The 25384-nt window shown below is 41.8% G+C and overlaps 1 protein-coding gene across 6 annotated transcripts in view; it reads right to left on the minus strand.

Moving 5' to 3' along the window:
• FAM184A (family with sequence similarity 184 member A) overlaps positions 1 to 25384 on the minus strand; it is a 110397-nt gene that overhangs the window by 78944 nt on the left and 6069 nt on the right. For all 6 annotated transcript variants that reach the window (XR_008597080.1, XM_054981115.1, XM_054981124.1 and 3 more), the window contains exons 2-4: positions 18686 to 19540; positions 7663 to 7798; positions 3958 to 4139 (exon numbers count right to left, since the gene is read on the minus strand). Coding sequence is in view for 5 of the 6 variants with exons in the window: in XM_054981115.1 (XP_054837090.1) it covers positions 3958 to 4139; positions 7663 to 7798; positions 18686 to 19540 (1173 nt within the window). In the remaining variant the exon portion in view is untranslated. The remainder of the gene's footprint in view (positions 1 to 3957; positions 4140 to 7662; positions 7799 to 18685; positions 19541 to 25384) is intronic.

The raw sequence follows: 25384 nt of genomic DNA on the forward strand, positions 1-25384 counted from the left end.
GAGGGAACCCCCTCCTCCCCCTCCCATCGGGTGAAATAACCAGCTGGGTGGGGAAGTTTGTCGGTGTGCTCCGAAACTTTACTGAGCACACCAAAGCAGGTTAAAGAAGCGATTCTCAAAGCGGCTTGCCACATCGGAAATCCCTTATTTACGATTTTTTTTTGTTGCACACCCCTACTCAGGAACAGTGTTAGAAGTAGTGCAGGAGGGGACACAGTAAAAAGGAAACTGGAAGAAATCTCTCTTGTGTGAGCTTTTGCTCCTTTTGCATAAAAGCAAAGAGGAGCAATTTCTGATAATTTGCACCTTCTTGCTTCAGTCTACTGTACCACATCTCATGCTATTCCTGAAGGTCCCCCTACTTTCAATATTGGCTTTTTGCGAGGTGCGGCAGGAAAAAAAGTACTATGAATTTGCTGTCCAGAAAGATTGGAAATGTAACAGACTCTCCCGTTCCCAAATTGCCATATCTTAAAGGTAAATTCTATATATTTTTTATTATATTTCAAAAATGCTTCAAAGTGAAAAGGGCAAAGTGCTAATAATAAATATCATTCAATACAATATAAAGACTTGGTTTGTTGGGCTGAGCCGCATTTGGCTACCTCCTTCGGAGTAAGAGTGATATTTTATTCATTATTATATAACTGCATTTTGCACCAAGTGGATATACATCTATTTACCGTATTTACCATTTATCGGGTAGCTAGATGAACTTGCAGAATGGAACTCCTGATTTACAACCTAAATTGACTCTATAAGGATGAATTAGAAGGAACCACACGTACTCCATACAGATTGTACTGAGGACTTACCTTAAACCAAGTTGCTATATTGGATGTGTTTATATCTTGATATTTAACTATTTATTTACTGTATTTATTCCTTTATATTGTATGTATATTGTATTATTGAATGATATTTATTATTAGCACTTTGTACTTTTCACTTTGAAGCACGTCTGAAATATAACAACACATACATAGAATTTACCTTTAAGAGATTGTAATTTGGGAATGGGAGAATCTTTTACATTTCTGTTGTGCGGCCTTTGAGCGTCTTCCTTCGATAGGACCAGAAAGACTGGATACAACCTATTGTTTCTAGACTATTATTTTGTATCTTGCTATATAAAAGGCTAACCATGTTCCTGACAACTCACTTCCTACCCTAGTGTGCCTCCAGAGAGCGCTGCTGTGGAGGGAAATCCAGACAAGGCAGCCTGTCCCCCCAGAGTATGCTCTGTGGTGTGGAGCCCAGGCCAGGATCAGGTGCGGAGCGGGCCGCAATGCCTGCCTCCCACCTTCACCCAGCTGGTATCAGGAGTGGATCAGGTGGCAATGGCCGCCTCCACCTTCACCCAGCTGGGATCAGGCACGGAGCAGGTGGCAATGCCCAGCCCCCACCTTCACCCAGCTGGGATCAGGTGCAGGGCAGGGGGCAATGCCCACCCCCCATCTTCACCCAGCTAAGATCAGGAGTGGAGCAGGTGGCAATGCCGTTCCCCCTTCACTCAAATGGGATCAGGAGCCGAGCAGGTGGCAATGCCCGTCCCCCGTCTTCACCCAGCCAGGATCAGTCATGGATCAGGAGGCAATGCCCACCGGCCCTCTCTCCCCTTTCTAGGGCCTGTTGTATTTTTCTCCACAATGGCCAGGATCAGGCATGGAGCATGTGGAAATGCCCGCTTCCTCCTTGACCCAGCCTTGATCAGGCAAAGAGCAAGTGGCAATGCCCGCCCCCCACCATCAACCGGCTGGGATCAGGAGCGGAGCAGATGGCAATGCCTGTCCCACACTTTCAACCAGCTGAGATCAGGCATGGAGCAAGTGGCAATGCCCGTCCCCTGCCTTTACCTGGATTGGATCAGGTGTGGAGCAGGAGGCAACGCTCACCCCCCCCTTCACCCAGCCAGTATATGGCATGGAGCAGGTGGCAATGCCCCCCCACTATGCCAGAATTGGGCATGGAGAAGGTTGCAATGCCTTCCCCCTCCCCCTTTATCCAGCCAGGGTCAGGTGTGGAACAGGCAGCAATGCCTGCCCCCCTTCACCTGCCTAGGATCAGTAGCAGAGCAGATGGCAATGCCGTTCTCCCATCACTCAAATGGGATTAGGAGCGGAGCAGGTGGCAATGCCTGTCCCCCGCCTTCATCTAGCCAGGATCAGTCACAGAGGAGGAGGCAATGCCCACCTGCCCTCCCTCCCCTTTCTAGGGCCTGTTGTATTTTTTCCCCACAATGGGCTTTGTTACTAGTCCAGTAATATAAGTCAAAGATAATTTTCACATCATATTTTAAGTTGGATGAGAATGAATACATACCAAAAAGCTTTCAGTTATACTTTGTATGACTTAGCTTTTCCCTTACTTTCCTCATTTCTTTTATTTTGCTGGAATAATACATTCTGTTGTGTACATAATCTAGATTTGTCACTGTAAAGAAACTAGCCTATTTCTAGCCTGTTTCTTGGCCAAACTCTTGTTCAAGCAGCTCTGCCTGGTTAGGCCTGAAAGGAGAATTCTGGGAAACTTAGAAAAAATCAGAGAAGGCAATTCCTAGAAAGTTAAGCTTGAACATATTGCTTGCAGAACACAGGTGCCAGTGAGAGTATCAAAGCTGAAAGCAGGAGAGAAAGGTTCATCCTCTTCATTCCATCTTATTAAGGATCAGAGCTCAGGTGGGGACTTGTTGTGCTGACTGGGGAACTTGTCTCAGCTTCAAAGTGCCACATTCACGGCTCTTGGCAACACCCTGATTGGTTCTTAGAATCAGCCAATGTTGCAGGCCAGTATGGGAAAAAATGCAGTTGTAAGTTAGTCCTTTGCTTTTGGACTAACATTTGGTTAGAAGGTCAGCCCTAGGCCATTTCGCTCTTGGCCTAGCAGCAGGCACAGTTGCTGGCCTTGGCCATTTTGTCTTTGGGACATCTTAATCTTGGACCAGCAGTCAGATAGTTACTGGCCCTTGAAGTTCTGTTCTGTTCTTTTTGGACTTTGTGGATTGACTTTACATGGTAACATCTGGATTATAAGGCTGAGAAACTTGATAAGTAACTTAGGTTTTAGTTAGGTAGTCTTTCTTATTTTACTTTCCTGTTTTCCTGGGAACCACGGGGCTGGTGACAGTCACCAACTCAATTGCTACTATTAGAAAAGTATATAACTTGCTACCTCTGTTTCTGTGCCAGTGTTCAGACATCACAATCCCTCTTTGATGAGAACAAGTCAGGTTTATTCATGATCTTATATGTTCCTTCCCTCCGCCTTCATTCATGAATCTGAAAATGAAGATTTCCTTTAAACTAACCATAATTTGTTGTGACATCCAAATGTAGGTGCTTTAGCAAACTGAAGATTGTTTCTTGAGTACAAACCTAGATTCTAAACTGTGGTTTAATCCTTGTTTAAAATCCTGTTTTATAGATGGGTTAAACGGAAGTATAAAATAGAGGCATAACTATGTTAGCAGAATACAATCAAATGAATGAGCAGAGTAAAGAAGTACTAGAATTAAAGACTGCAGACTTATAGTGATAATAGTGTAGTGAAAATAGTGTAATTATGATGGAATTGTAGAGATGAAATGGAATGTATGATTTATAACATGTATCCAAAGAATGTAAGACTTGATTAATTTTGTTATTAGAATAAGATGGAACTAAAACAAATAAATATATATATATATTTAAAAATCCTTGTTTAAAATCCCTGTTTATAGTGAAGAAACAACCTCAGTTTGATGAAGTGCCTGAATTCAGACATCATAATAAACTGATTTGAATGAAGAAAATCAGAAAGTCTTCAATCTTGATTCTGCATGAGAAGAGAGGAGCCCAAAGGAATGTATCAGGTTTGTTCTTACCAAAAACATACCCGAGTTTGTTTGTGACATCTAAATACAGCCATAATATCAGTTAGAAACTATGGATGGGCTGGTAGGGGAGACAAAACATTCACCTTCTCCAGAGCAAGAATTTGCTGCCTTTGTCGTTCATCCAAACTTTGAGTTTTGCTTTGCAATAGATTTCTTTCTTCTTCCATTTGAGACAGTTTCTCCCGTAATCTGGACTTTTCAGATTCTAAATCCCGTATTGTAACTTCTTGGGTCATTTGAGTAGCTTGAAGCATTCCAATGTGACCTGCAAAAAAATAGCATTAATTTAGAATCTCGGGATTCTTGCACCTTTTTAGTTAATTTCAGGTAGGCAGCTGTGTTGGTCTGCAGTAGAACAGCATGAGTTGAGTCCAGTGGCACCTTAGAAACCAACAAGATTCTCAGGGAATAAGCTTTAAAGAGTCAAAGCTCCTTCTTCAAATAAAGAAGGGAGCTTTGACTCTTGAAAGTTTATACCCGGAAAACCTTTTTGAGTTAGAATGACTAAACTCATACGGTCAAGTATTATAAACATTTGTTTTGGTTTTTGCTGTCACATTGCAGCTGATTTATGACAGCAGGCTTTTCAAGGCAAGGGACATCCAGAGGGTTTTTTTGCCATTGTCTGCTTCTGTGCAGTACCCCTAGACTTCCTTAGTAGTCTATTATCCAAGTACTAACCAGGGTTCATCCTGCTTAGTTTCCGATGAGATTGAGTAGCCTGGACACTTTAATCATATGGAACTTATAAAAATCATAATCAAATGCACATTGTGTCACATAATGTTTGTTTTTATAAAACACATTCTAAAAAAATATTCTGGAAATCTAATTTTACATAACCAATTTTAATAAGCTAATTGAATAGGATATCATTTTCAAGAAAACAGAAATTATTATATTCTGTTTCCAGAACAGTAACTATGTTAGTCTGTTGCAGCAAAAATAAATAGGAGTATTTGGGCACCTTTACAAACTAAAAAAAAAATTATCTAGCATTATATTTCATGGTCTATAGCTCAATTCATCAGTCCACTTGGTGGGTCCTTACTAAGTAAACACATACATAATTACACACGTTTATGAAAAAAGTTATAAACAGCAGGGGCAAAGAGTCATGAAATGCAGGATGTATAGGGTGAGTTGTAATTATATAATAGAAAAGAGTCCAGTGGCACCTTTACGACTAACCAACTTTACTGTAGCATAAGCTTTCGAGAAACCATAATTTTTCAGCCCTGTCACTGTAAGACAGAGAGACAGGGGAAACTAAGCAATCTTAATAGAGCAACTGAGATATACTGATTACGCTTTCTCTTTGAGCCCTCAGATACACAATTAAGGCAGCAGCAAATTTAAGAACGTAAGAAGAGCCCTGCTTGATCAGACCAGATATCCTTCTAGTTTCACATCTTGTCTCATCTTGCCAATCAGTTACTCTGGTGCACCAATAACAGGGTATAGAGGCTAAGGCCTTCCCCTGACGTTGCCTCATGCCACTGGTTTTCAGAGGTTCACTCCCTCTGAAAGCGGAAGTTTCCTTTAGTCACCATGGCTGGTAGCCACTGTTAAGCCTATCCTCTATGACTTGTTCTAATCCCCTTTTAAAGCTGTCTATGCCTGTGGCCATTACAACATTCTCTGACAGTGAATTCAAAATCTTAACCACTCATGTAAAGAAACATTTCCTTTTGTCTGTCCTGAATCTACTGTCCATCAGCTTCACTGGATGCTCTTGAGTACTAGCATTATGGGAGAGGGGAAAAAAATCTGTCTACCCTCTCTATACCAGGCATTATTTTATGAAGTTCTATCATGTCCCCTTTAGTCATTATCTCTTTTCTAAGCCTTTTCTCACAGGACAGGTGAGAATCAACCCCTTAATTGACTTGGTTACACTCTTCTGTCCGTTTTTCAGCTCTGCAATGTCCCTTTTCAGAGCTAGCAACCAGAACTGCATCCAGTATTCCAAATCAGGCCACATCATTTAGTTGGTAAGATTTATTTTCTCTGACTTGGATAACCCAAGCTGGCCTGATCTTGTTAGAACTTGGCTGCAAAGACAGGCAATGGCAAACCACCTCAAAATATCTCTTACTTTGAAAACCATATAGAGTCACTGTAAGTCAGCTGTGAATTGATGGCAAAATGTTTATTTTAGATCATGTTAATTTTAAATTTTTGGATCAAAATATTTAGAACTTCTAAAATTTTCAGATCTTAAGCACAATATTTTAGGGCAGTTTCACACACTGATGAGTCATGACGATGAAGCATGATACAAACATGTAAGTACATCAGTACATATGATCTGCCCAACCTGCAATCCATTCCCCTTGTAAAATAAGGTATCTTGGGAAACAAGCATATCATGCAGGTACACATATCTGAGTATGTTCATTAGCAGGCAAAGGACCTACTCAGGATTCATCAGTATGTGGAACAGTCCTCAATCGGATAAAAAACTGCCCACAAGGCCCCTAAATTGTGGCAGTTATATAGAAGTCAATCCAGCATAGTTATTGCTTCTAAGCCAGGAGAGCCAGTTTGGTGTAGTGGTTAAGAGCACGGGACTCTAATCTGGAGAGCTGGGTTTGATTCCCCACTCCTCCACTTGAAGCCAGCTGGGTGACCTTGGGCTAGTCACAGTTCTCTGGAGCTCTCAGCCCCACCAACCTCACAGGGTGTTTTGTTGTGAGGATAATAATGGCATACGTTGTAAAACCGCTCTGAGTGGGCATTAAGTTGTCCTGAAGGGCGGTATATAAATTGAATGTTGTTGTTGTTGTTATTAAGTGTCTTGGATACACTCTCTCAGGGTACATTCTTGCTTCTTCATTAGACCTTAGCAGCATGCTCCCCCCCCCCTATTTTTCATATTTCATTAGGTTTGTCAGGCTGAGCTTGACAACTAGCACAAGGGTTCAAGAGCAAAGACAAAGGGGTAGCTGAGTGATGTCAGTGACATCATCGTCACCATATCATTTCTCTATACAACCCAGAAGTGACAAAGGTCTAGGGTTTGCTAGAAACTATGATTTTACCATAATGTCTCCAGTGATTCTCAGAGCTACCCATTCCAGATACAACCTGGTACAATGTATCAGCATAGAGGACTGCAGCATTTTAATTTTTCTCCCACTGCCACCTGGAGTGGTAGCAGGCAACAGAGACAATTGACTGGAGGCCTCCTTCTTCAACAGGAGGCCTGGAAAACCTATACTTCATGCATATACTGGAACATTTTGAAGCTAAAGAGAAATGTTACCGTATAAGCTTTTAATTCAAATGGGGAGGCAAGTTTCCTACTATAGCAGAGACCTGTCCTTAGCTCCCTGTTCCCCAATGCTACTCGAAAGGCCAGTGGTGGAAAAATGTGATAATTTCCTCCTCACTTCCAGCACTAAATTGGAAACAATGTTATCATGTTGCAGTGATGCTCTAGGATTTGTCCAAAACTAGTTCGGGGAGAATCCTAGAGTGTTGCCCCAAAGTGATGCTGTCATGTCCGATTTTACATCGGAAAAAAGATTGTGCATCAACATAACGTTGAGGACGTTGTTCCCCCCTCCCAGTTCTCAAAAGTTTGCTCTTTTTGATCATAAAATGATATTTCATTAAAAAAATGGAAACAGATGCAGAAAAACAACATTGATTTCAAAAAGGCAGTTATGCCACAACTTACATTGAATAAAAATAAAAAATTAAGATTGTTAAAAACAGAATAAAAGCCATCATTCTGAATAAATAACACAGATTATATATTGGCACATAAAAATCATACATACTGGCTTTTAGGACAAGATCTGTGGCCTGTTGTTGTAAGCGTTCCCTAGCAGCAGCTAGCTCACTTTCAACCTCCTTGTGTTTACTTAACAAAGACATCTCCTCTTCTTTGACATCTTCTAGCTGTTTTTGAAGAGCCTAAGAGAACATATGTTAGTAATGGATTATTACCCAATTTATTTTAAAAAGACAGTAAAAAGTCTAGTAGCACGTTTAAGACTAACCAACTTTACTGTAGCATACGTTTTCGAGAACCGCAGCTCTCTTCATCAGATACATGTCTCATGGACTCTTTAGTATTTTGCAACAACAAACTAACACAGCTAACTCCTCTGGATCCAAAATAAAGACAGTTAATCACCTCCTTGCATATATATTTTTGAAGGGCTTTACTAATAAAATTCTTCAGTTTTCACCACCTCTTATATGGCGTTTGCACACAAATTTGATTAACTCATGTCTATGCTTTTACTCTTTCAGGAAAAAAACTATTGATATTCCACCCAAAAATGTACATATTTTCTAGTACACTGGATTTGATTCCATGAACCATGAATAGCATCTTGCCCACCCACCCAAAAGTAGGGTTGCCAAGTCTCCTGCTATGGCATCACCCAATCCCCACTTCCTGATGTTGTTCCTTTGGTTGGCAGAAGAAAAAATAATTTAAAAATCACTGTTGGTGTGACACCACGATTTGGGTCCAGTGGCACCTTAGAGACCAACTAGATTTCCAGGGTATGAGTTTTCGAAAGGCAAAGTTCTCTTCATCAGAACTCTCTCTCTGGGGTGAAGAGACCTTTGATTCTCAAAAACTCATACTCCAAAAATCTAGTTGGTCTTTAAGGTGCTACTGGACCCGAATCTTACTCTTCTACTACAGACCAAAATGGCTACCCACCTGTAACAATCTAATCCCCTCAGAGAATCTCAAATTTATCCAGATATTATTTCCTATGGGGAATTATGAGGAAAAATCATCTGGGGAACTGGGGGAGGGGCTATTTTTCAATCAAACTACACCAAATTTGCAGGGAACCTACTTCTTCCTGTCCACAATCCCACCTCCATTTCAGGAAGATTGGACCCTGGGGTCTAATTCTATAGGCCCCTGAAAAAGGGCCCCCCAGCCACTCTCCATTGTTTCCTATGGGGAAAACATTTCCAAGCTTTCCAGGCAAAGGGAATCTTAAGCAAAGGCAACCTCTGGCCAAAAGCCAGTCCAAGTACAAGTCCAACTCTCATGCAAGCTGAACCAATGAAACTCAACAGAACCAAAGTGAAGTAGGAGACCCAGTGTTCAACCAGAGAATTCCAATTTCCAACTAGAGAACTCCAGTGTAAAAGTAGAGAATCTTTCCTGACCTGAGTTGAAATGAGGGGGGGGCGCTCACTGGAAGCAGGCCAGCAGCAGCTTGAAGGGCTCTTTTGAAGGGGTGGGCAGGGTGGGAATCTACCTGTGGCCTCCTGTTCCCTGCCAGCCTACCATGACATAAAACTTGCCTTCACTTCAGTGTCAGGCTCCTCCCTCACTGGTGCTCCCATCGGACAGTCTGCCATCCTACCAGAGCCCCATGTAGGTGTCCTCTGGCCTCAATTGGGCAGGGAAGGGGGTTGTACCCTATTGTTCCTTGTCCTGCCCTGGGAGTGACAGCATGCTTCAGCTGCCTCTCCTTGCAATTCCTCCTCAGCCTTCACAGGAACCTGACTTTAAAGGATTAATAATAATAATAACAACAACATTCGATTTATATACCGCCCTTCAGGATGACTTAACACCCACTCAGAGTGGTTTACAAAGTATGTTATCATTATCCCCACAACAACAATCACCCTGTGAGGTGGGTGGAGCTGAGAGAGCTCCTAGAAGCTGTGACTGACCCAAGGTCACCCAGCTGGCTACAAGTGGAGGAGTGGGGAATCAAACCCGGTTCTCCAGATTAGAGTCATGTGCTCTTAACCACTACACTAAACCGGCTCTCCTTGCCCCACCTCCCTGGATTTTTTTCCCCAATCCTCACCGAGCCTCCCTGACTGGCCTTTCTCTCTGCCTATCTGATGGGAGGGCTGGATAGATTTTGCTGTCTCTTGGCCTCACCCACTCCATTCCAGCCCAGCCCAGCTGTTCTCTGCCAGGATTGCCCCTGCTGCTTCTGGAGCCTCTCCACTGGCTCCCTTGGAAGCTTGGGCCTGTGCCTGACTTATGCTGACAGCAATCTCCTGTGAACCAGGCTGAGGTTGAGCTGTCTGGGCAACTGCAGGAGAATGGTGAATCAGCTGGGTGGCTGCAGGCTGCTCCTAGGGTTGTGCTTGGGCGTCGGCTACTGCTGTCCTAATGGTGAAGGTGGCCTGGGGCTCTGTAGAGACACCTGTTGCTATGGTACTAACAAAGGTGGCACTGCAAGACCTGAGGATGGTGCCCGCTGCTGCAGGGCTGGTGGGGAGGATTGAACAGGAGGGGGATGAACAAGAGGATGACATCACCAGACACACACCACTGCCCACTTGCTCTCTGCTGTTCTGCCTCTGCTGCAGCTGCCTGCGACCAAATAATTCAGCCGAGCAGATTTCAGTTCCCTGGATTATTTTATGAGATCCAGCATAGCTGTCATGGCCCAGTCTGAGAGTGAGGTCTCCTCTGGAGGAGAGGAGCCTCGTGTAGCCAGCCAGGACTCCTCAGGAGAAGAGGAGCCCTGTGTAGCCAGCCCTAGCCCTGATTCAGCAGAAGCCAGCAATCAGGAGCAACAGCTGCTGGCTGATCAGAGCTTGCAGCCAGCAGCTGAGACACCAGCACCCTCTAGCTCCAACACCACAGGGGAAGCTCAGCCAGGGACTTCTACAGGTGCAGCGCAGCCAAGAGCTGCCACCCCCCCCCCCAGGTTCACCCACGCCCAAGGAATGCCGCCGGCAGCGCCAGAGACTGGAACTGCAGGACAGACGGCACAGTGCTCGCCTCTTGAGCCAACGCCAGCTGCTGGAGAGTGACGATGAGTAGCGTCAGGATGGAGCCCCAGCAGCTGGCTGAAAACCACGCCTGGCTATAAGAGCCAGTCTGGAGGAACTGCCGGGCGTGGAAGCAACGTGTCTACTGCCTGCAACCACTCCGTGTTCCGTGCCCACTTTTGGACCTGACACTACCGGTAAATGATCTTGGATTGTACCTGACCTTGTTCTTGGACTCTGGACTCACTCCTGGCGTTATCTCGTGCTCTGACCACCGGTTTGACCTGGCTTTTGCTCTTGGAACTCCCCTCAGACTCTGGCATTAAGGTTTGGACTTGAACCACCCTGCCTGGGCTGGCCCAGCCCGTGACAATAGCCAGATTATACCAGATCGGCATAAATCTAGCTATAAAGATGGATCATGAATCCTGGATCACATACCTCTAATCACACTGTTGGGCTGAGAGTGTTTCCCCATGTCTCTGCCCCACATCTCATGCTGACAGCTGTCAACCATATCCAGCAGCCCCCTAAGATGCCCATAAAGCTGATGATGGGATCAAGGGAAACTCACAGACAAAATAATCACAAGGTACAGAGAGGCACTAGAATCACTGAAATGGCCCACATCTTTCTTGCATAAACTGCTTGCATGAAAGTTTGCATTGCCATTCTTCCTATGCCAGAAAAGAGGGGGGGCACCAAATTCTTGTTCCTTATTCTGTGTCTCGTGGCAATTTCTCCATGTGGCTCTCTCACCCAACTGCACAAGTTTTCAAGGGGTTTTAAAAGAAAAGGATGGCAAGGAAAGATCTACTTCCCCAAGCAGGATCCAACCCAATGTTCAAAGTATTATTGGTGCTACATGAAAATAACCATTGAGTATTCTTTCTACAAAATGACCTTAGCAAACAATCCCTTACTAAATTTAATCCTTTGCTGTTACCTTTCCTGTAAATACAATTTTAAAACTCAATTATACTAAATTATCTAGTAATATTATAAACATGTTGACAAAGTTAATTTGTATGACAAGTAAAGATGTAGTTTAGAAAAAAATATTATGTTCTTGTTACCAAAATGAGATTTCATTTTTAAAAGATGTTAATTTAAAAAGCAGCTTACAATAAACAAGAAAAAAGAATGATTAAGCTATCTCTCATTGTGTGGAAATCAATGTCATGTATTATACGTACACAATATACAATTTTTACCCTTTTTCCAAGACATAAGCTATGTTAGATCATGGTCATAGAAAATTGTTAAATACTTAAAATGCATAGAGACAGAAGACTGAAAACACCATTGTGCTAAATATTAATGACTGTATTATTTAGCCAACAGTTTATGCAAAATTCCAAAGAAAACCAAAGATTCTTCATTGTTTAGTATTTTAGAATGAAAATCAAATAGACTTTACAGGCACTGAAAAGCAATGAGATCTTCTGATTGCCTGAAGTCACAGAACATTTTCAGATAACAATTGAATTAGTAAAAGAACCAATATGAATGGGAAATAGAACAGAATTTAAGAACCGGGGGTGGGGGTGGTATAAGAAAAAAGTTTTTACATTTTAATAGTAGACAACAAGATTAAACCAAGTCTAAAATTCGAGTCTTGGATAAAATTGAACTTAAATTATAATAAATAATACTAACTTTCGATTTATATACCGCCCTTCAGGACAACTTAATGCATACTCAGAGCGGTTTACAAAGTATGTTATTATCCCCACAATAAAACACCCTGTGAGGTGGGTGGAGCTGAGAGAGCTCCAGAGAACTGTGACTAGCCCAAGGTCACCCAGCTGGCTTCAAGTGGAGGAGTGGGGAATCAAACCCAGCTCTCCAGATTAGAGTCCCACACTCTTAACCACTACACCAAACTGGTAGGGGAAAGGGAATTGATATCCCCTTCTATACCTCACAACAGCCAAAACAGTATCAGCTTTGCTGGAGAAACAATTGCTCTCTTTCTCTCTCTCCAGCAAATGGATTTGTCCTCATGCTTAGTACATATGGCACATCCTCTTCTGTACATCAAATGAAAGGGTTGCAACCATGGCTTTATGCTCAGGACATTGTAGCATTTAGGTGCATGTATGGGGAAGACTACGTCATCATCACTTTCTTACACTTGCAAATTCCCCAAAAGTGAAATTGCCCAGGGGCAAAGTGATAAGCATTTGAATGTGATGAGAGAAGAATGGATGTAACAATATTACTAACCTTCTTCCTACTCTTCTTGTATCAGTGGCACACTGAATCACTTGAGTCAGTTTCATGCATAACGAAAGCAAAGCAAAATATGGGCCGTTTCCCCACGGTCTAACAATAGCACGATATACACAGGAGGCTGCCAGCTTCCTCGCGCAATTTTTGACACCATCCAGTGATGATGGTGCTTTTGTGGCTGCCTGGCTCCATTTTGTAAACGGATGGTGTCAAAAATTCCACAAAGAAGCCAGTCTTCCATGAGTATCGTGCTATTTTTAGACCATGGGGAAATGGCCATGGACTCTAATTCAAAATAAAGTTTTGAATACAGAACTAATATTTTAATGTTTTATCTTCTGTCATGCATCTGAAGAAGAGGACTGTGATTCTCGAAAGCTTATGCTACAGTAAAGTTGGTTAGTCTTAAAGGTGCTACTGGACTCTTTTCTACTTTGCTACTACAGACTAACACGGCTAACTCCTCTGGATCTTCTGTCATGGAATTCCTTCTTTTAAAGTAGCACACTAATGTGGCTTTTAAAAGATGTTTAAGAACTATTAAGTCTTTAGAAGAGATTTAGAAGAAATGTTCACATTGGCTTGGACACAGCTATGCAGCTTTCCCACCTGTTCTCACCTGCTACAACCTACTGCACCCCTGAAAAGCCCTGCTGAAGATTGGTGACCCTCCTGGTAACATGTGGTTCGGATCCTATTACTGTTAGATGGATTTGTAACTGGTTGATATATCGTACTCAAAGAGTGCTTGTAAATGGTTCCTCATCTTGTTGGAGAGGACTGACAAGTAGAGTGCTTCAGGAGTGAAAAGGATCTAGGAGTTTTAGTAGCTGTATCAACAGAAGTATAGTGTCTAGATCACATGAGATGATGGTATCGCTTTACTCTGCTCTGGTTAGACGTCATTTGGAGTATTGTGTACAGTCTGGGCGCCACAGTTTAAGAAGGATGCTGACAAGCTGGAACATATCTAAAGAGGACAATGAAGATGGTGAGGGGACTGGAGACCAAGCCTTATGAGCAAAAGGTTGAAGGAGCTGGGTATGTTTAGCCTGGAGAGGAGGCGATTGAGAGGTGATATGATAGCCCTCTTCAAGTATTTGAAGGGCTGTCACATAGAGGATGGAGCAGAATTGTTTTCTGTTGCCCCAGTGGGCTGAACCAGAAACAATGGCTTAAAATTAAAGCAAAGGAGCTTTTGGCCAAACATTAGAAAGAACTTCCTGACAGAGCGGTTCCTCAATGGAACAGGTTTCCTCAGGAGGTGATGGGCTCTCCTTCCTTGGAGGTATTTAAGAAGAGGCTAGATGGTCATCTGACAGCTATGGTGATCTCTGACTTAATATGAATGTACACAGATCAAGAGAGTACATAAAGGAATGAGCTGGTATTTGGCTCTTGTGACCCTTTCTTGTATGCCAGAACAACAACAATGAGCCCGCTGAAGCAGGGAGGGCGGAATATAAATGCAATAAATTAAATTAAACAACAACAACAACATTCTATTTATACACTGCCCTTCAGGACAACTTAACACCCACTCAGAGCAGTTTACAAAGTACATTATTATTATTATCCCCACAACACTCATCCTGTGAGGTGGGTGGGGCTGAGAGAGCTCTGGAGAGCTGTGACTCACCCAAGGTCACCCAGCTGGCTTCAAGTGGAGGAATGGGGAATCAAACCCAGTTCTCCAGATTAGAGTCCCGCCACTCTTTGGTGTAGTGGTTACGAGCATAGGTCTTAACCACTTTGGGTCTGACCACTTCAGTTGCATCAAGCCTCTCAAAGGTTCTAAGAACTCCATTCCCAATTCCCAGATATCATCTCACTTTGGTTTCATTTCTCTCAGAAGGTGAGATTCCTGAAACTCACTGCTGCCATCACCAATACAGCCTCTGGAAAGCAAAAGGGTTCCTCAGTTCCATCTGAAAATGACAATCGTTTGGAACTGGCTCCTCATCATAGATGCCATTGGTTCTATTACTCTCTGTATGGCTCCCCCTACCATTACAACACTTACGGATTTGAAGGCTTGCCAAGTACATGCCTACCCCCTCATTACTTCTTCCATTAAGAAGACCCTTATGTTTCGGTTCACTCTGAACCAAGAATTAAAACTAAACCTACATCATTTCCGACTATGGTTCTAGAATACCATCTCCACCAGACTTCCTTACTGAAGATTCTACTATTTCCCCAAATGAGGATGTCCATTTGTACACCAAATGGTTAGTTTAGATGGCGAGGTCTTTGGACATTGAGGTGGCCTGCTCTGCTCCAACCTCTTCAGATCCAGTTTTCAGGGTCTTGCACTCGGAAGCAGCCACACCGGTGGCCTTTCCGATTATGCAAGGGATACTTGACATGACCAAAGATGTATGGTCCAGATCAGCTTCAACTCCATCAATATCAAAGAAGCTGGACAATATGTATAAGATCAAACAAGAAGGGTCAGGTTTTCTCTTTATTCACCCCCTTGCCAATTCTATTGTCACTGAGTCCTTCCAAGGGAAAGGCCCTCAAAAGACCATGGGCCATTTGGCTCCAATCGATAAGGAGAGCAGGAAACTAGACATACTGAGTAGAAAGGTTTATGCTTCGGCAGCTTTAACCTTTAGAATTGGTAATTATGAAGCCATCATGGCCCGCTACCAGTTTTTCTTATGGGAAAAGACAGGCCCATATTCCTGAAGACAAGCAAAGGCTTGCAAAAATGTTGCAAGGAGAAGCTCTGAGGCTCTCCGAACAACAGATTAATACAGCCAGACATATTGGAGTTTGCTCTCCGGAAGTTATGGCCTCCACTATTGTAATAAGTAGGCATGTATGGCTAAGAACTACAGAACTAGCACCCTAGCACAGAATGAGGTGGGAAGACCTTCCCTTTGAAGGTGCAGACCTATTTTTGTCAACTACAGATGAGGCATTTAAAGCAATTAAGGACAATAAGGTGACAGCGAGAGCATTGGGTATCACATGTCTCTACCCACATCCATTCAAACAGAAATACCCTTCAAGGTCATATCCGCCTTATAATAATAAATACAATCAGTTCTCAACTGATGCACACATTATCCAGAGGTTCTCAACAGCCTTCCTTCTCAGCCCCTGTTCAGCCTCAGAGGAGATACTTCCAAACCGAATCAAAGACTATTTCCGATCCCCAAAGGATACATCTGGCTACAATCAACAAAGTTTTTGATATCAATCCCTCTTGTGCAGTGTCAGACAGCCACTCTCTTCCTCTGTGGGCTTGAGAGTCGATCACCCAGGAGGCTTGGGTGTTGTCCACAGTCAATAAAGGCTATTGCTTGGAGTTCAAGACAACCCCTACAAACATCCCTCCTCTGTCCAACCTCTTCCCACCTTACTCAAAGAGGAAGTACAATCATTTCTGGAAAAATAGGCCATAAAACCGGTTCCATCTGTTTGTACCAACTGAGTGTTTTCCAGTTTGTACCAACTGAGTGTTTTCCACTGTGGAGAAAAGTCATGGGAGTCCCACCCCATTTTAGACTTTCATTCCTTAAACAAATTTATAGTTTCCAAAAAGGTTTGAATGTTGTCATTAAAAGATGTTTTACCTCTTAAGAGGTCAAGTTTGGTACGCTACTGTAGATTTAAAGGATGTGTATTTCCATGTTCCGATAAATGTTCACTTCAGAAAGTTCCTTCTGCTGCTAATTCCTCCATTAAAATCCTCCAAGTAGCTATTTTGGCCTACCATGACAACGTAAGAGGGAAATTTCTCTTTGCTCAGCCACAATCAGGTCCTTTCTCAGAGGTCTAGCAAACCTATATCCTCCAGCACCAGGCTGATTCCACAGTGGAGTCTCTCCTTGGTTCTCACTTCAAACATTCATAAATATTTCAAGCTACCTGCTCCCTTAAGGCACTGACAGCTAAACAGCCTTTCTGGTGGCTTTAACCTTGGCTAGGAGGGTGTGTGTGTGTGTGTGTGTGAATTACAAGCTCTGAGATGTGACCCTCCTTTCATTAAGATGTTCACAGATAAGTTTGTCCTCCATCCGAGCCTCCCCATCTGCCAGAAGTCATCTCCACTTTTCATTTAAATCAGGACATTGTCTTACTGGTATTTTTCCTTACACCTGCAACCAATTCAGAATGACTTTTGCACACCCTTGATGTTAGATGTGCTTTGTGCTTTTAATTGGACAGGACAGCTCCTTTCCGAAAGAACCCTAATCTCTTTGACTTGTTTAAAGGGCACAGATTATTTCAAATGGAATAGTTTGGCTCATTAAGGATTCAGTCTAAACAACCATGCCCATTGCACATAAGGGCACACTCTACAAGAGCTCAATCCACCTCGTCAGCCTTCAACTTGCATCCTTATAGTGGATTTGTGTAAGGTGGCCATCTGGTCTATACCATTGTCATTTATCAAACATTACGCCATTGATATAGACTCCAGAGGGGATGCAGTTGTTGGCAAGGCTATCCTGAAGAGTCTCTTCCATTAAAGAGCTGCATACCCACCTGCTGGGTAAGTTAGCTTGCTAATCTCCCATGTGGGACTGCACAGAAGACACGATGATGAAAACAGGATTGCACTTACCTGTAACTGTTGTTCATCAAATGTTCTTCTGTGCAGGCACACATCCCTCCCTCCTTCCCTGCCATGTGCACTTTTTTCTTATCTTCCTTCTGAACCAGCAGCTTAGAGAACTTCTAGTTGGAGCTGCTCACTCTGCCTTTTATGGCCACACATGGGGGGGGGGGGGGGAAGTGTGTGAAAAGGCTAGGTGAGCATCTCATGCTGCTAGAAGCTTTGGGATGTCATGGAATCATAGGGCTGGAAGTGACCACTAAGGTCATCTAGTCCAACCCCCTGCACAATATAGAAAATTCACAATTACCTCCCTCCCACACCTCCAGTGACCCCTGCTCCATGCCCAGAAGTTGGCAAAACACCACCAGGAGACGCATTGTTAGTCAGAAAGCGTAGTTTAAAAAGACAGAGTTGCAAATACTCTGTCAATTCCACCTCTCTACAAAAGGGTAGTTTAAAAAGACACAGCCTGCAGAGATCGTTCCTCAGAGGGTTTGTTAGTTTTATCTTTGCCTCCCCAAAGGCTCTGTCAAAGATGAAATTAACAAACCTTCTGAAGAGTGATCTCTACCGGTTCTGTCTTTTTAAACTACCCTCATGTAGTTTAAACTATGCTTCCCGGTTAACATTGGGTCTCCCTACACTTGAGCATCCCTGTGTAAGATGTCTCATGTAGAGACTTTTCCATGCTTTTTTCTACAAAGTTCAGCATTGTCTAGAAAATACTGAACTGTTTTGAGATTCAACTTTTAAGAAGTAGTTCATCAAGAAAATATCAAAGAAACACAGCATACAGAGGTGAGAAACAGCACCCCCTGATGTAGAAGCAGAAGTGAGTGGGTAGAGGCAGCAGGGACAGCCTTCACACAGCCCCATCCACATGCCCATTCACTGACCGTGGCCTTGTGTATACCACCCTGTGCCTCCATTTTTGATTCATCATGTCAGCTCAGAAGCACTGAGGAAACAACAATCACAATCACGCACACAGCCCTGATGGGCAACTCATCCCTTTCACAGCAGTGCCAAGAGCATCACGTTACATGGAGACTCTTAAAAAAAAGGGGGGGGGAGACACCCCACCAGCCACATAGTGTAAATTCTCTACATGGAACCCACCAAAGTAAAAGAAAAAAAAGAACTGTCAGCAAAATGGTAGTGACAAAGACTTGAAACTTTATCAACAATCCATATACTGACTGGCTAAACACTACTTTTCATTTTAAAATTAGTTTTCTTCTATGCAAATTACATAACAATGGTAATCTCACCTGTACATTGTTTTCTGCTGTATTTAATGCTACTTGAAGCTTTTGGCACTTTTCTCGCAGACTGCCTGCTTCATCTTGTACCATCTGCAATTCGGTCTTTAGTTTCCCCAGGTTTTTTCGTAAAATAGATTCTTGGCTTTGAAATTCTTTTCTTAGTTCCACTTCTTTCTCTTTGCAAGCTTTCAGGCTTTCAGCTGTAAAGAGCTGGGACCTTTTCATAGTATCAAGTTCATGCTCATAGAAAGACTGAGCTTTGCTGAGTTTACCTTCGTAGTCCTCAATTAGCTTTTTTCTTTCCAGTCTTAGATCTTCAACTTTAGCATTCAAGTCTTCCACGTCCCGTCTGTGCAGCTCTTCTAACTTTTCCTGTCCCTTACTTAAAGTAGCATTCTGACTCTGATGAGTCTTCATAAGTTCTTGAATCTCAAGTCTATGTGCAGCTCGCAACTCTTCAAGAGCTGAACGTTTATCTTTCTCAAACTGTACTTGTAATTGTATAAAGCTTCGTAACCGCTCTTCAAACTTTTTTCTAATCTCTTCCACTTCCCGTGACATAGTCACTACACGCTGGACATGCTGGGCTTCTGCACAAAGCTGCATATCCTCAACTCTGTCCTTATAAGCTTCGAATTCTGTTAGGGCTTGATGCTTCATCTTTTTATGGTCCTCCAATGACTCTTCTAAAACCTGAATCTTTCTCTTCAAATCCATTTCCTCAGAAACTTTACTCTTGTACTGCAGAATCTTTTCTCTGGTTTCTGCAAGAATTTGTTGAATTTCTTCTTCATGAGTATCCTTGAGGGCTTGGATAGAAGCTTCATGTTCATCATTCTTTGTGTTCAACGCATATATTACCTGTAAGTATAAACATGTAACATTTATTAGATAAATGCAGCTCAATTTCTGCACTCATGGCAAAGACTCCATAACCATAATAGTCTGATGGATTTGAGGAGGGTCCATGGTTTTATTTTATTTTATTTATATTATTTATATTCCGCCTTTCTCACTGAGACTCAAGGCGGATTACATAGTGTGAGATTAGTACAATTAGTGGCAAGGACAAGGGCAGGCATTTCCATGCAGTGTCAAGACCAAACAATATCATGGGGTACAAGAATGTAAGTTTACAAAGACATAGTATTAGCAAGGATCCAGTATGGGGTTGAGGAATTGCTGAAACAGAACATAATCAATTCTAGGACTTACAATAAACAACATAAAGCACAGGTAGGATATAGGAGTACATATTTAAAGCAACAGATAATATGTAAGGCAACATAATGGTGAAATCTATGGTTTCTAACTCATTAGCGAAACATCTGGGATCCCTTTCCCAGATACTGGAGATCTGCGGAAGTTGAAGGACTCACGAAGAATGATAGCAACTCCTCCACCCCAGCTGCCACAACAAGGTTGGTGTAAGACTGCATAGCCAGGGGGAATTAGTTGGGAAAGACACACCATGTCATTTTCCTGCAGCCAAGTTAGGCAAGTCACATCAATTTTCTCATCCTGCAGTATCCCAAGCAATGCATGCAACCTTGTTCCTTGTTTAGTGGCAGAGCATCTGCTTTGCATGCAGAAACTTCCAGGTGCAAGCCCTGTCATCTCCACTTAAAAGGATCACATTGTAGCTGATGTGAAAGATATCTGGCTGAGACTCTGGAGAGCCACTGTCCAGCAGAGTAGACAATACTGACCTTGGTATACCGCTCCTTTTGGTTTCTGCCATTCTCATTCTCTGCTGATTTCAACAGGAGATTAAACTTTCTACCTTTAAGTTTGGTGTTCAGCAACCAAATGGTAAGATTTTTCATGCATTAAACTACTATCTCAAGGAATCCTACCTGCTTAATCTCATTTAAGGGGAAGGATGCCCACTTAAGGGCAATTAAAAAGGTGTATATCCTACAGATTCTCATTGATTTCAATGAGAAACCCAACCAAGATACCAATCTTCCCCTGCTTACAGGATTGCTCTTCTTGCCTCAAAGACGCAGAGGCTACCCTGTCAGTTACACTGTTCTCTCTTCCTCCTGCAACCTTTCTGTAAACTCTGCATGCTGTTCTATCTTTTATGCTCAGCATAAAATGCCTCCACTGCATTACTTTGTGTTGCCCACGGATTCTCATTGTTTTGTTTTTCACTGATTTTTTTCCATGAGTAATAAATCAAATGAAATTTTCATTAGTTCTTTACTTGTTTTGATTTCTCCATTTCCATTGTATTGATTTGTATATCAGTGATAGATAAAAGGGAACCAGAGTGTTGTCCAATTTGGACAACAATGGTAATGGTTTACACAGACAGTTCCAGTCTCAGACTTAACATGGACAAAGATCTCCTTAAGGGATGAAGAAATAAAAATATAGCTTGTTTTTTTGTTACTTATCCACCTCAAGAGAAAAATTAAGAACAATTTCTTGATGGGAAACTTTTTTTCCACCTCACTTCAGAATCAGCTCTACATATTGGCCCACAGGAAAAGAAAGCGCTCTCCACTTACTTTCAACCCATATAAAAATGAACGATAAAAGCATGCACTGTATAATTTAACAACCTTGAGTAACCTAACCATTAAAAAATGTGAATAATAAAACAGAAAGTGCTTCTGATCCTAGGTGCCCTCTGTCTGGGTAATCTTTGTTTGCTTCAAAAACACCAACAAAGTAGTTCCAAATTTAGACTTTTCATAAAGTGTAAAGGTTTTGTAAGTGTACATAACGTTGCGTAAAAACTAATCACAATGTAAAAATCACCTCTCAACTCTTGGGCAAGCTGTGATTGTGTTGCTGTACTGGATCCTGTGTTGCACAACAGATTTCTTCCCAGATGTTTGATTGCAATAGTTAACCAGACATTCTGTTGTTCGTGCAACAACCAGATCTTCAGAACTGGCTTGAGCCACAGTACTCACTTTCCAAGATCATTTATCTCTACAAGTGCCCATACAAAGGAGAGAGGTGTCATGCGGGATCCTGTGCCTTGCAGTCTTCTTGTTGAACCAGCTAAATGCCTGTAGTCATCCTGACAGCCTGGAAGGAGGAAGGACAGATTGACCCTCCACTCCTCCTATCCTCCTTCTTGCCTCTGGTCAGTGAGGACAGCGTATGTGGCATTTTGCCACTTTTTGTGACCTATAAATTGCTGCCTCCCTGATTTCCTTTGTGTTCCCTTAGATTTTCGCTGTCACCAAAGGCAGCTCTACTGTATAGTAAATCTTAGCAACAGATAGTAGTATAACAGAATAATCAACATGTGGGAGTGGCTGAGAGGTAGAAAAGGGGTCCTTTATATTAGCTGAAAAAGATATTTTGCTTAACCAGAAACAGGGTTTATAAGTACATGTGTATAATGGTTGCAGAGTATTGATAAGGATATTGGTTTTAGAATAGGTTCATAAGCTGGGCTTTTTCAAAATAGGGTTAGAACCTTAAAAGTTTATTCACAGACAAAATCACAAAGACTTCTTTTCTACACATTGGCACAGGCTGAGTTCACCCACAAAGCAGAACACAGAGACTTTTTCCTTCAGCGCTTCATTCATAGAATAACAGAGTAAATCTTTCCTCTTGCCATATTCAGTTCCCACGGACTCACTGAACTAGGCAGGCTCACTAAAATGGACTGACAACTTTTCCTCATTGCTCTCAAAGTGCAGTTCACTCCGCCCCCTAGGATACAGCTACCATCCAATCACAGCATGCTTCACTCACCCGTCCAGCCCCCTCCTTCTTGCTTTAGAGGCCTGCATTTTTAACCACAGTAACAAATATTCAAAACTCCCACATTAACCAGCAGAAACATAACATAAAACTATTTATATGGCAAAACATTACAGCCTAGCTGAAAACTCTATGAGTACAAGGGGGAGAAAAAGAAGGGACTCTGGGGTATTTTATTGTTGGCATCTGGAGAAGCATGCTGACTCAGCCCTGCTGGCAACTGGCCCAGAATGCAGCAGCTCAGTTCTGGTCAGGAGCTAGCCAATGGGAACATGTTACCTATTTTAAACAGTTATATTAGCTACCAGTTTGTTTCCAAGTTCAGTTCAAGGCGCTGTTTGTGACCTTTAAAGCCCTTCATAGTGTGGGGCCCACATAACTGATGGCCTGCCTGGCATGAATCAAAGCGCAGGCATTTTCTATTGTTTATTCATTTATTTATTAGATTGTTATACTGCCTCCCCCTCAAACTAGGCCTTAAGCAAAAATAGTGAAAGCAACAAGTGAAAGCAAAAATAATTTCCTGAGGCCCATATAGTATTCCATTGTTCTATTGCTGGCATGATATTACAGTCGTAATGCCACTTTTCTTGATAACCTAAGATTTGGGGTTTTGAAGAAGCTAAGAGGATATTGTAAATCTGAGAGATTAGGCCGTTTTGGACAAAAACTGTGGTGTTTAATAACTGCTCAAAGTCTGTTTTTGAACTATTCTTGATTTTTAAAAAGTTTATTTGAGAGGCCATATGGCTAAGTTGCAAGTAAGTGAACCACGGGTTGTTTTGGTGTGTTTTCTAGTTCTGCTTTTTCTAGTATACCTTTTTTGATGCAATGTCTATTAGTCGTGTCTAATATTGAATTGTCTCCATTTAGAGCTGAAAGCTTTGGTTTGGCCTGGTGGGAACCATTTTTGAGAAATAAATGAAGTGAATCTCGATGTCTCTGATACGATTTTATTCCTATAGTGGTCCCATACTTTTAAAATCACTGCCAGGAAGATATTTTGCTTGGTATCAGGTGGTCGGCAACTGGGAATGCTCCATATTAGGTCTTGGATAGCTGTCGGGTTATGTAGGGGGTTGAAGGATCTTTATCCAATCTGTAGAACCGTTAAGTAGAACCATCTGAAGTGAGTTTGTTAACCTAAGTGATTTTTGGTATAACTCTAAATCAGGATAATTAAACCCACCTTGTGTGTTTCTTAGTTTAGTGTGGAGAATGCAATTCTTGGATGCTTATTTTGCCACAGGAATGTATTTAAAATTCCTTGCCATTCCCGTAGTAGAATCGACAGTGGTGTCATTATTGGAATAGCTCTGAAAAGAAATAACTTAGGGAGAATAAAAGATTTTATTAGATGAAATCTTTCATGCCATGATTGGTTTAACTTGCTCTATTTAGATGTCTCTACTTTGATTTGCACAATTATTTTAAAGTGATTTAAATTTAGCAGTGATTTAGCAGCTAAACCTAAATCACTTTAATTATTTTAAAGTGATTTAGCTTTAGCAGGTTGACTGGGCTTACAATACCTAAATATGAGATTTGCTTTGATGTCCAATGATACAGAGTTAGTTAATTTGCTTGAGTGTTAGTTGTGAAGCTGATAGGCAATAGCTGTGATTTAGCTTGATTAACTTTCAATCCAGATTTGATCAAATTCTGAAAGTGTAGATTGCAGATGATGGAGAGATGATGTTGGGTTTGTGATGTAAATTAGCATGTCCTCTGCAAACATATTCAGCTTATAGGTATTAGGACCAATTGTTAAACCTTGTATGTGATTATTTTCTCTAATTGTTATTGCAAGTGGTTCCAAAGCGACTGTGAACAGAATGGGTGAAAGGGGGCAGCCTTACTTTGTTCCTCTGTGAATTAGTATCTTTTCTGAAGTTAAACTATTTATTTTGATATTCGTCAAGGGTTGTGAGTATATGCTCAAATATCTTAAAAGACTTCTGAAAAGTTGCTTTAGGCATCACAGCCTGTTCTGCTTCTTCCAAACCAATTTTCTCCTGAGGCTCAGCTTTAAGTTTGAAGGCTATAAGCTGAGACAAGATATAGTGGTCTACTGGAAAACTTTAATAGCTTACAGGTTTCTATCATGCAAGATACACACAAATACTATATATCAACAAATGTGTCATTTCACATCTGTTGTTCTCAGAGGTAGTACCGGTTATTCCTTTTTTAAAAACTTCAATTCCAGTTAGCACTGTAAGTGAAATTTGGATTATACTGAACCATTCAGAATTGATTAGTCTATGCATGAAAGAAAAGACTATGCTCCTTGAACTTTTAAAAATAAAGCTAAAAATCTGTATTTATAAATTTAACTAGATATAAAAGAAAAGTAACATCTTTAAAAAAGAATCTTTAGCAATGAACAAAAGACAATTGAAAAGCAATAAGAGTTTGAACCAAATGACTGTAAGGTCAGGTCCCCTCACATTTCTTCCATACCCTTCCTACTGCAGTGCAGTCCACACAAAGTGCTCCCCTGAAATGCTGTTCCTAAAGACTGAGGGACCACAAGGAATAGTATGGCTGTAACAATGAGGTCTGCAAGTGGGACAGGGGAACCTGGCAAAAATTAGAAATCTCTTGGGCCTTCAGAAGGCACAAACTGTTTGAACTGAACCCTCACAACAGAAACATTTGACCTGAAGCATTTATCCAAGAGCATGCTGTTCAAGGCATAGTGGTACAACTATTTGCCATTGTATATTAATTCATTGAGTATTCAGACCTTGACAGAAGTGTTACATTTTGAGACATTGGTTCTAAAAAAAGAAATCTTTCTAGGTAGCAAAGCAATGTTTAATGTACCTGTATCAAAATCTAACTAATCCCCTTACCATAATCACAATGGCAGGGATCCAGAGGCTTCACCTAAAACTCTTCTATGTGCCTGCATGCAAATAATTTGATAATTTTCCTTCCTGGCAGAAACTCCTTACTCTACTAGAA

The sequence above is a fragment of the Eublepharis macularius genome, chromosome 1 (assembly GCF_028583425.1).
Source record: "Eublepharis macularius isolate TG4126 chromosome 1, MPM_Emac_v1.0, whole genome shotgun sequence".
NCBI lineage: Eukaryota > Metazoa > Chordata > Lepidosauria > Squamata > Eublepharidae > Eublepharis > Eublepharis macularius.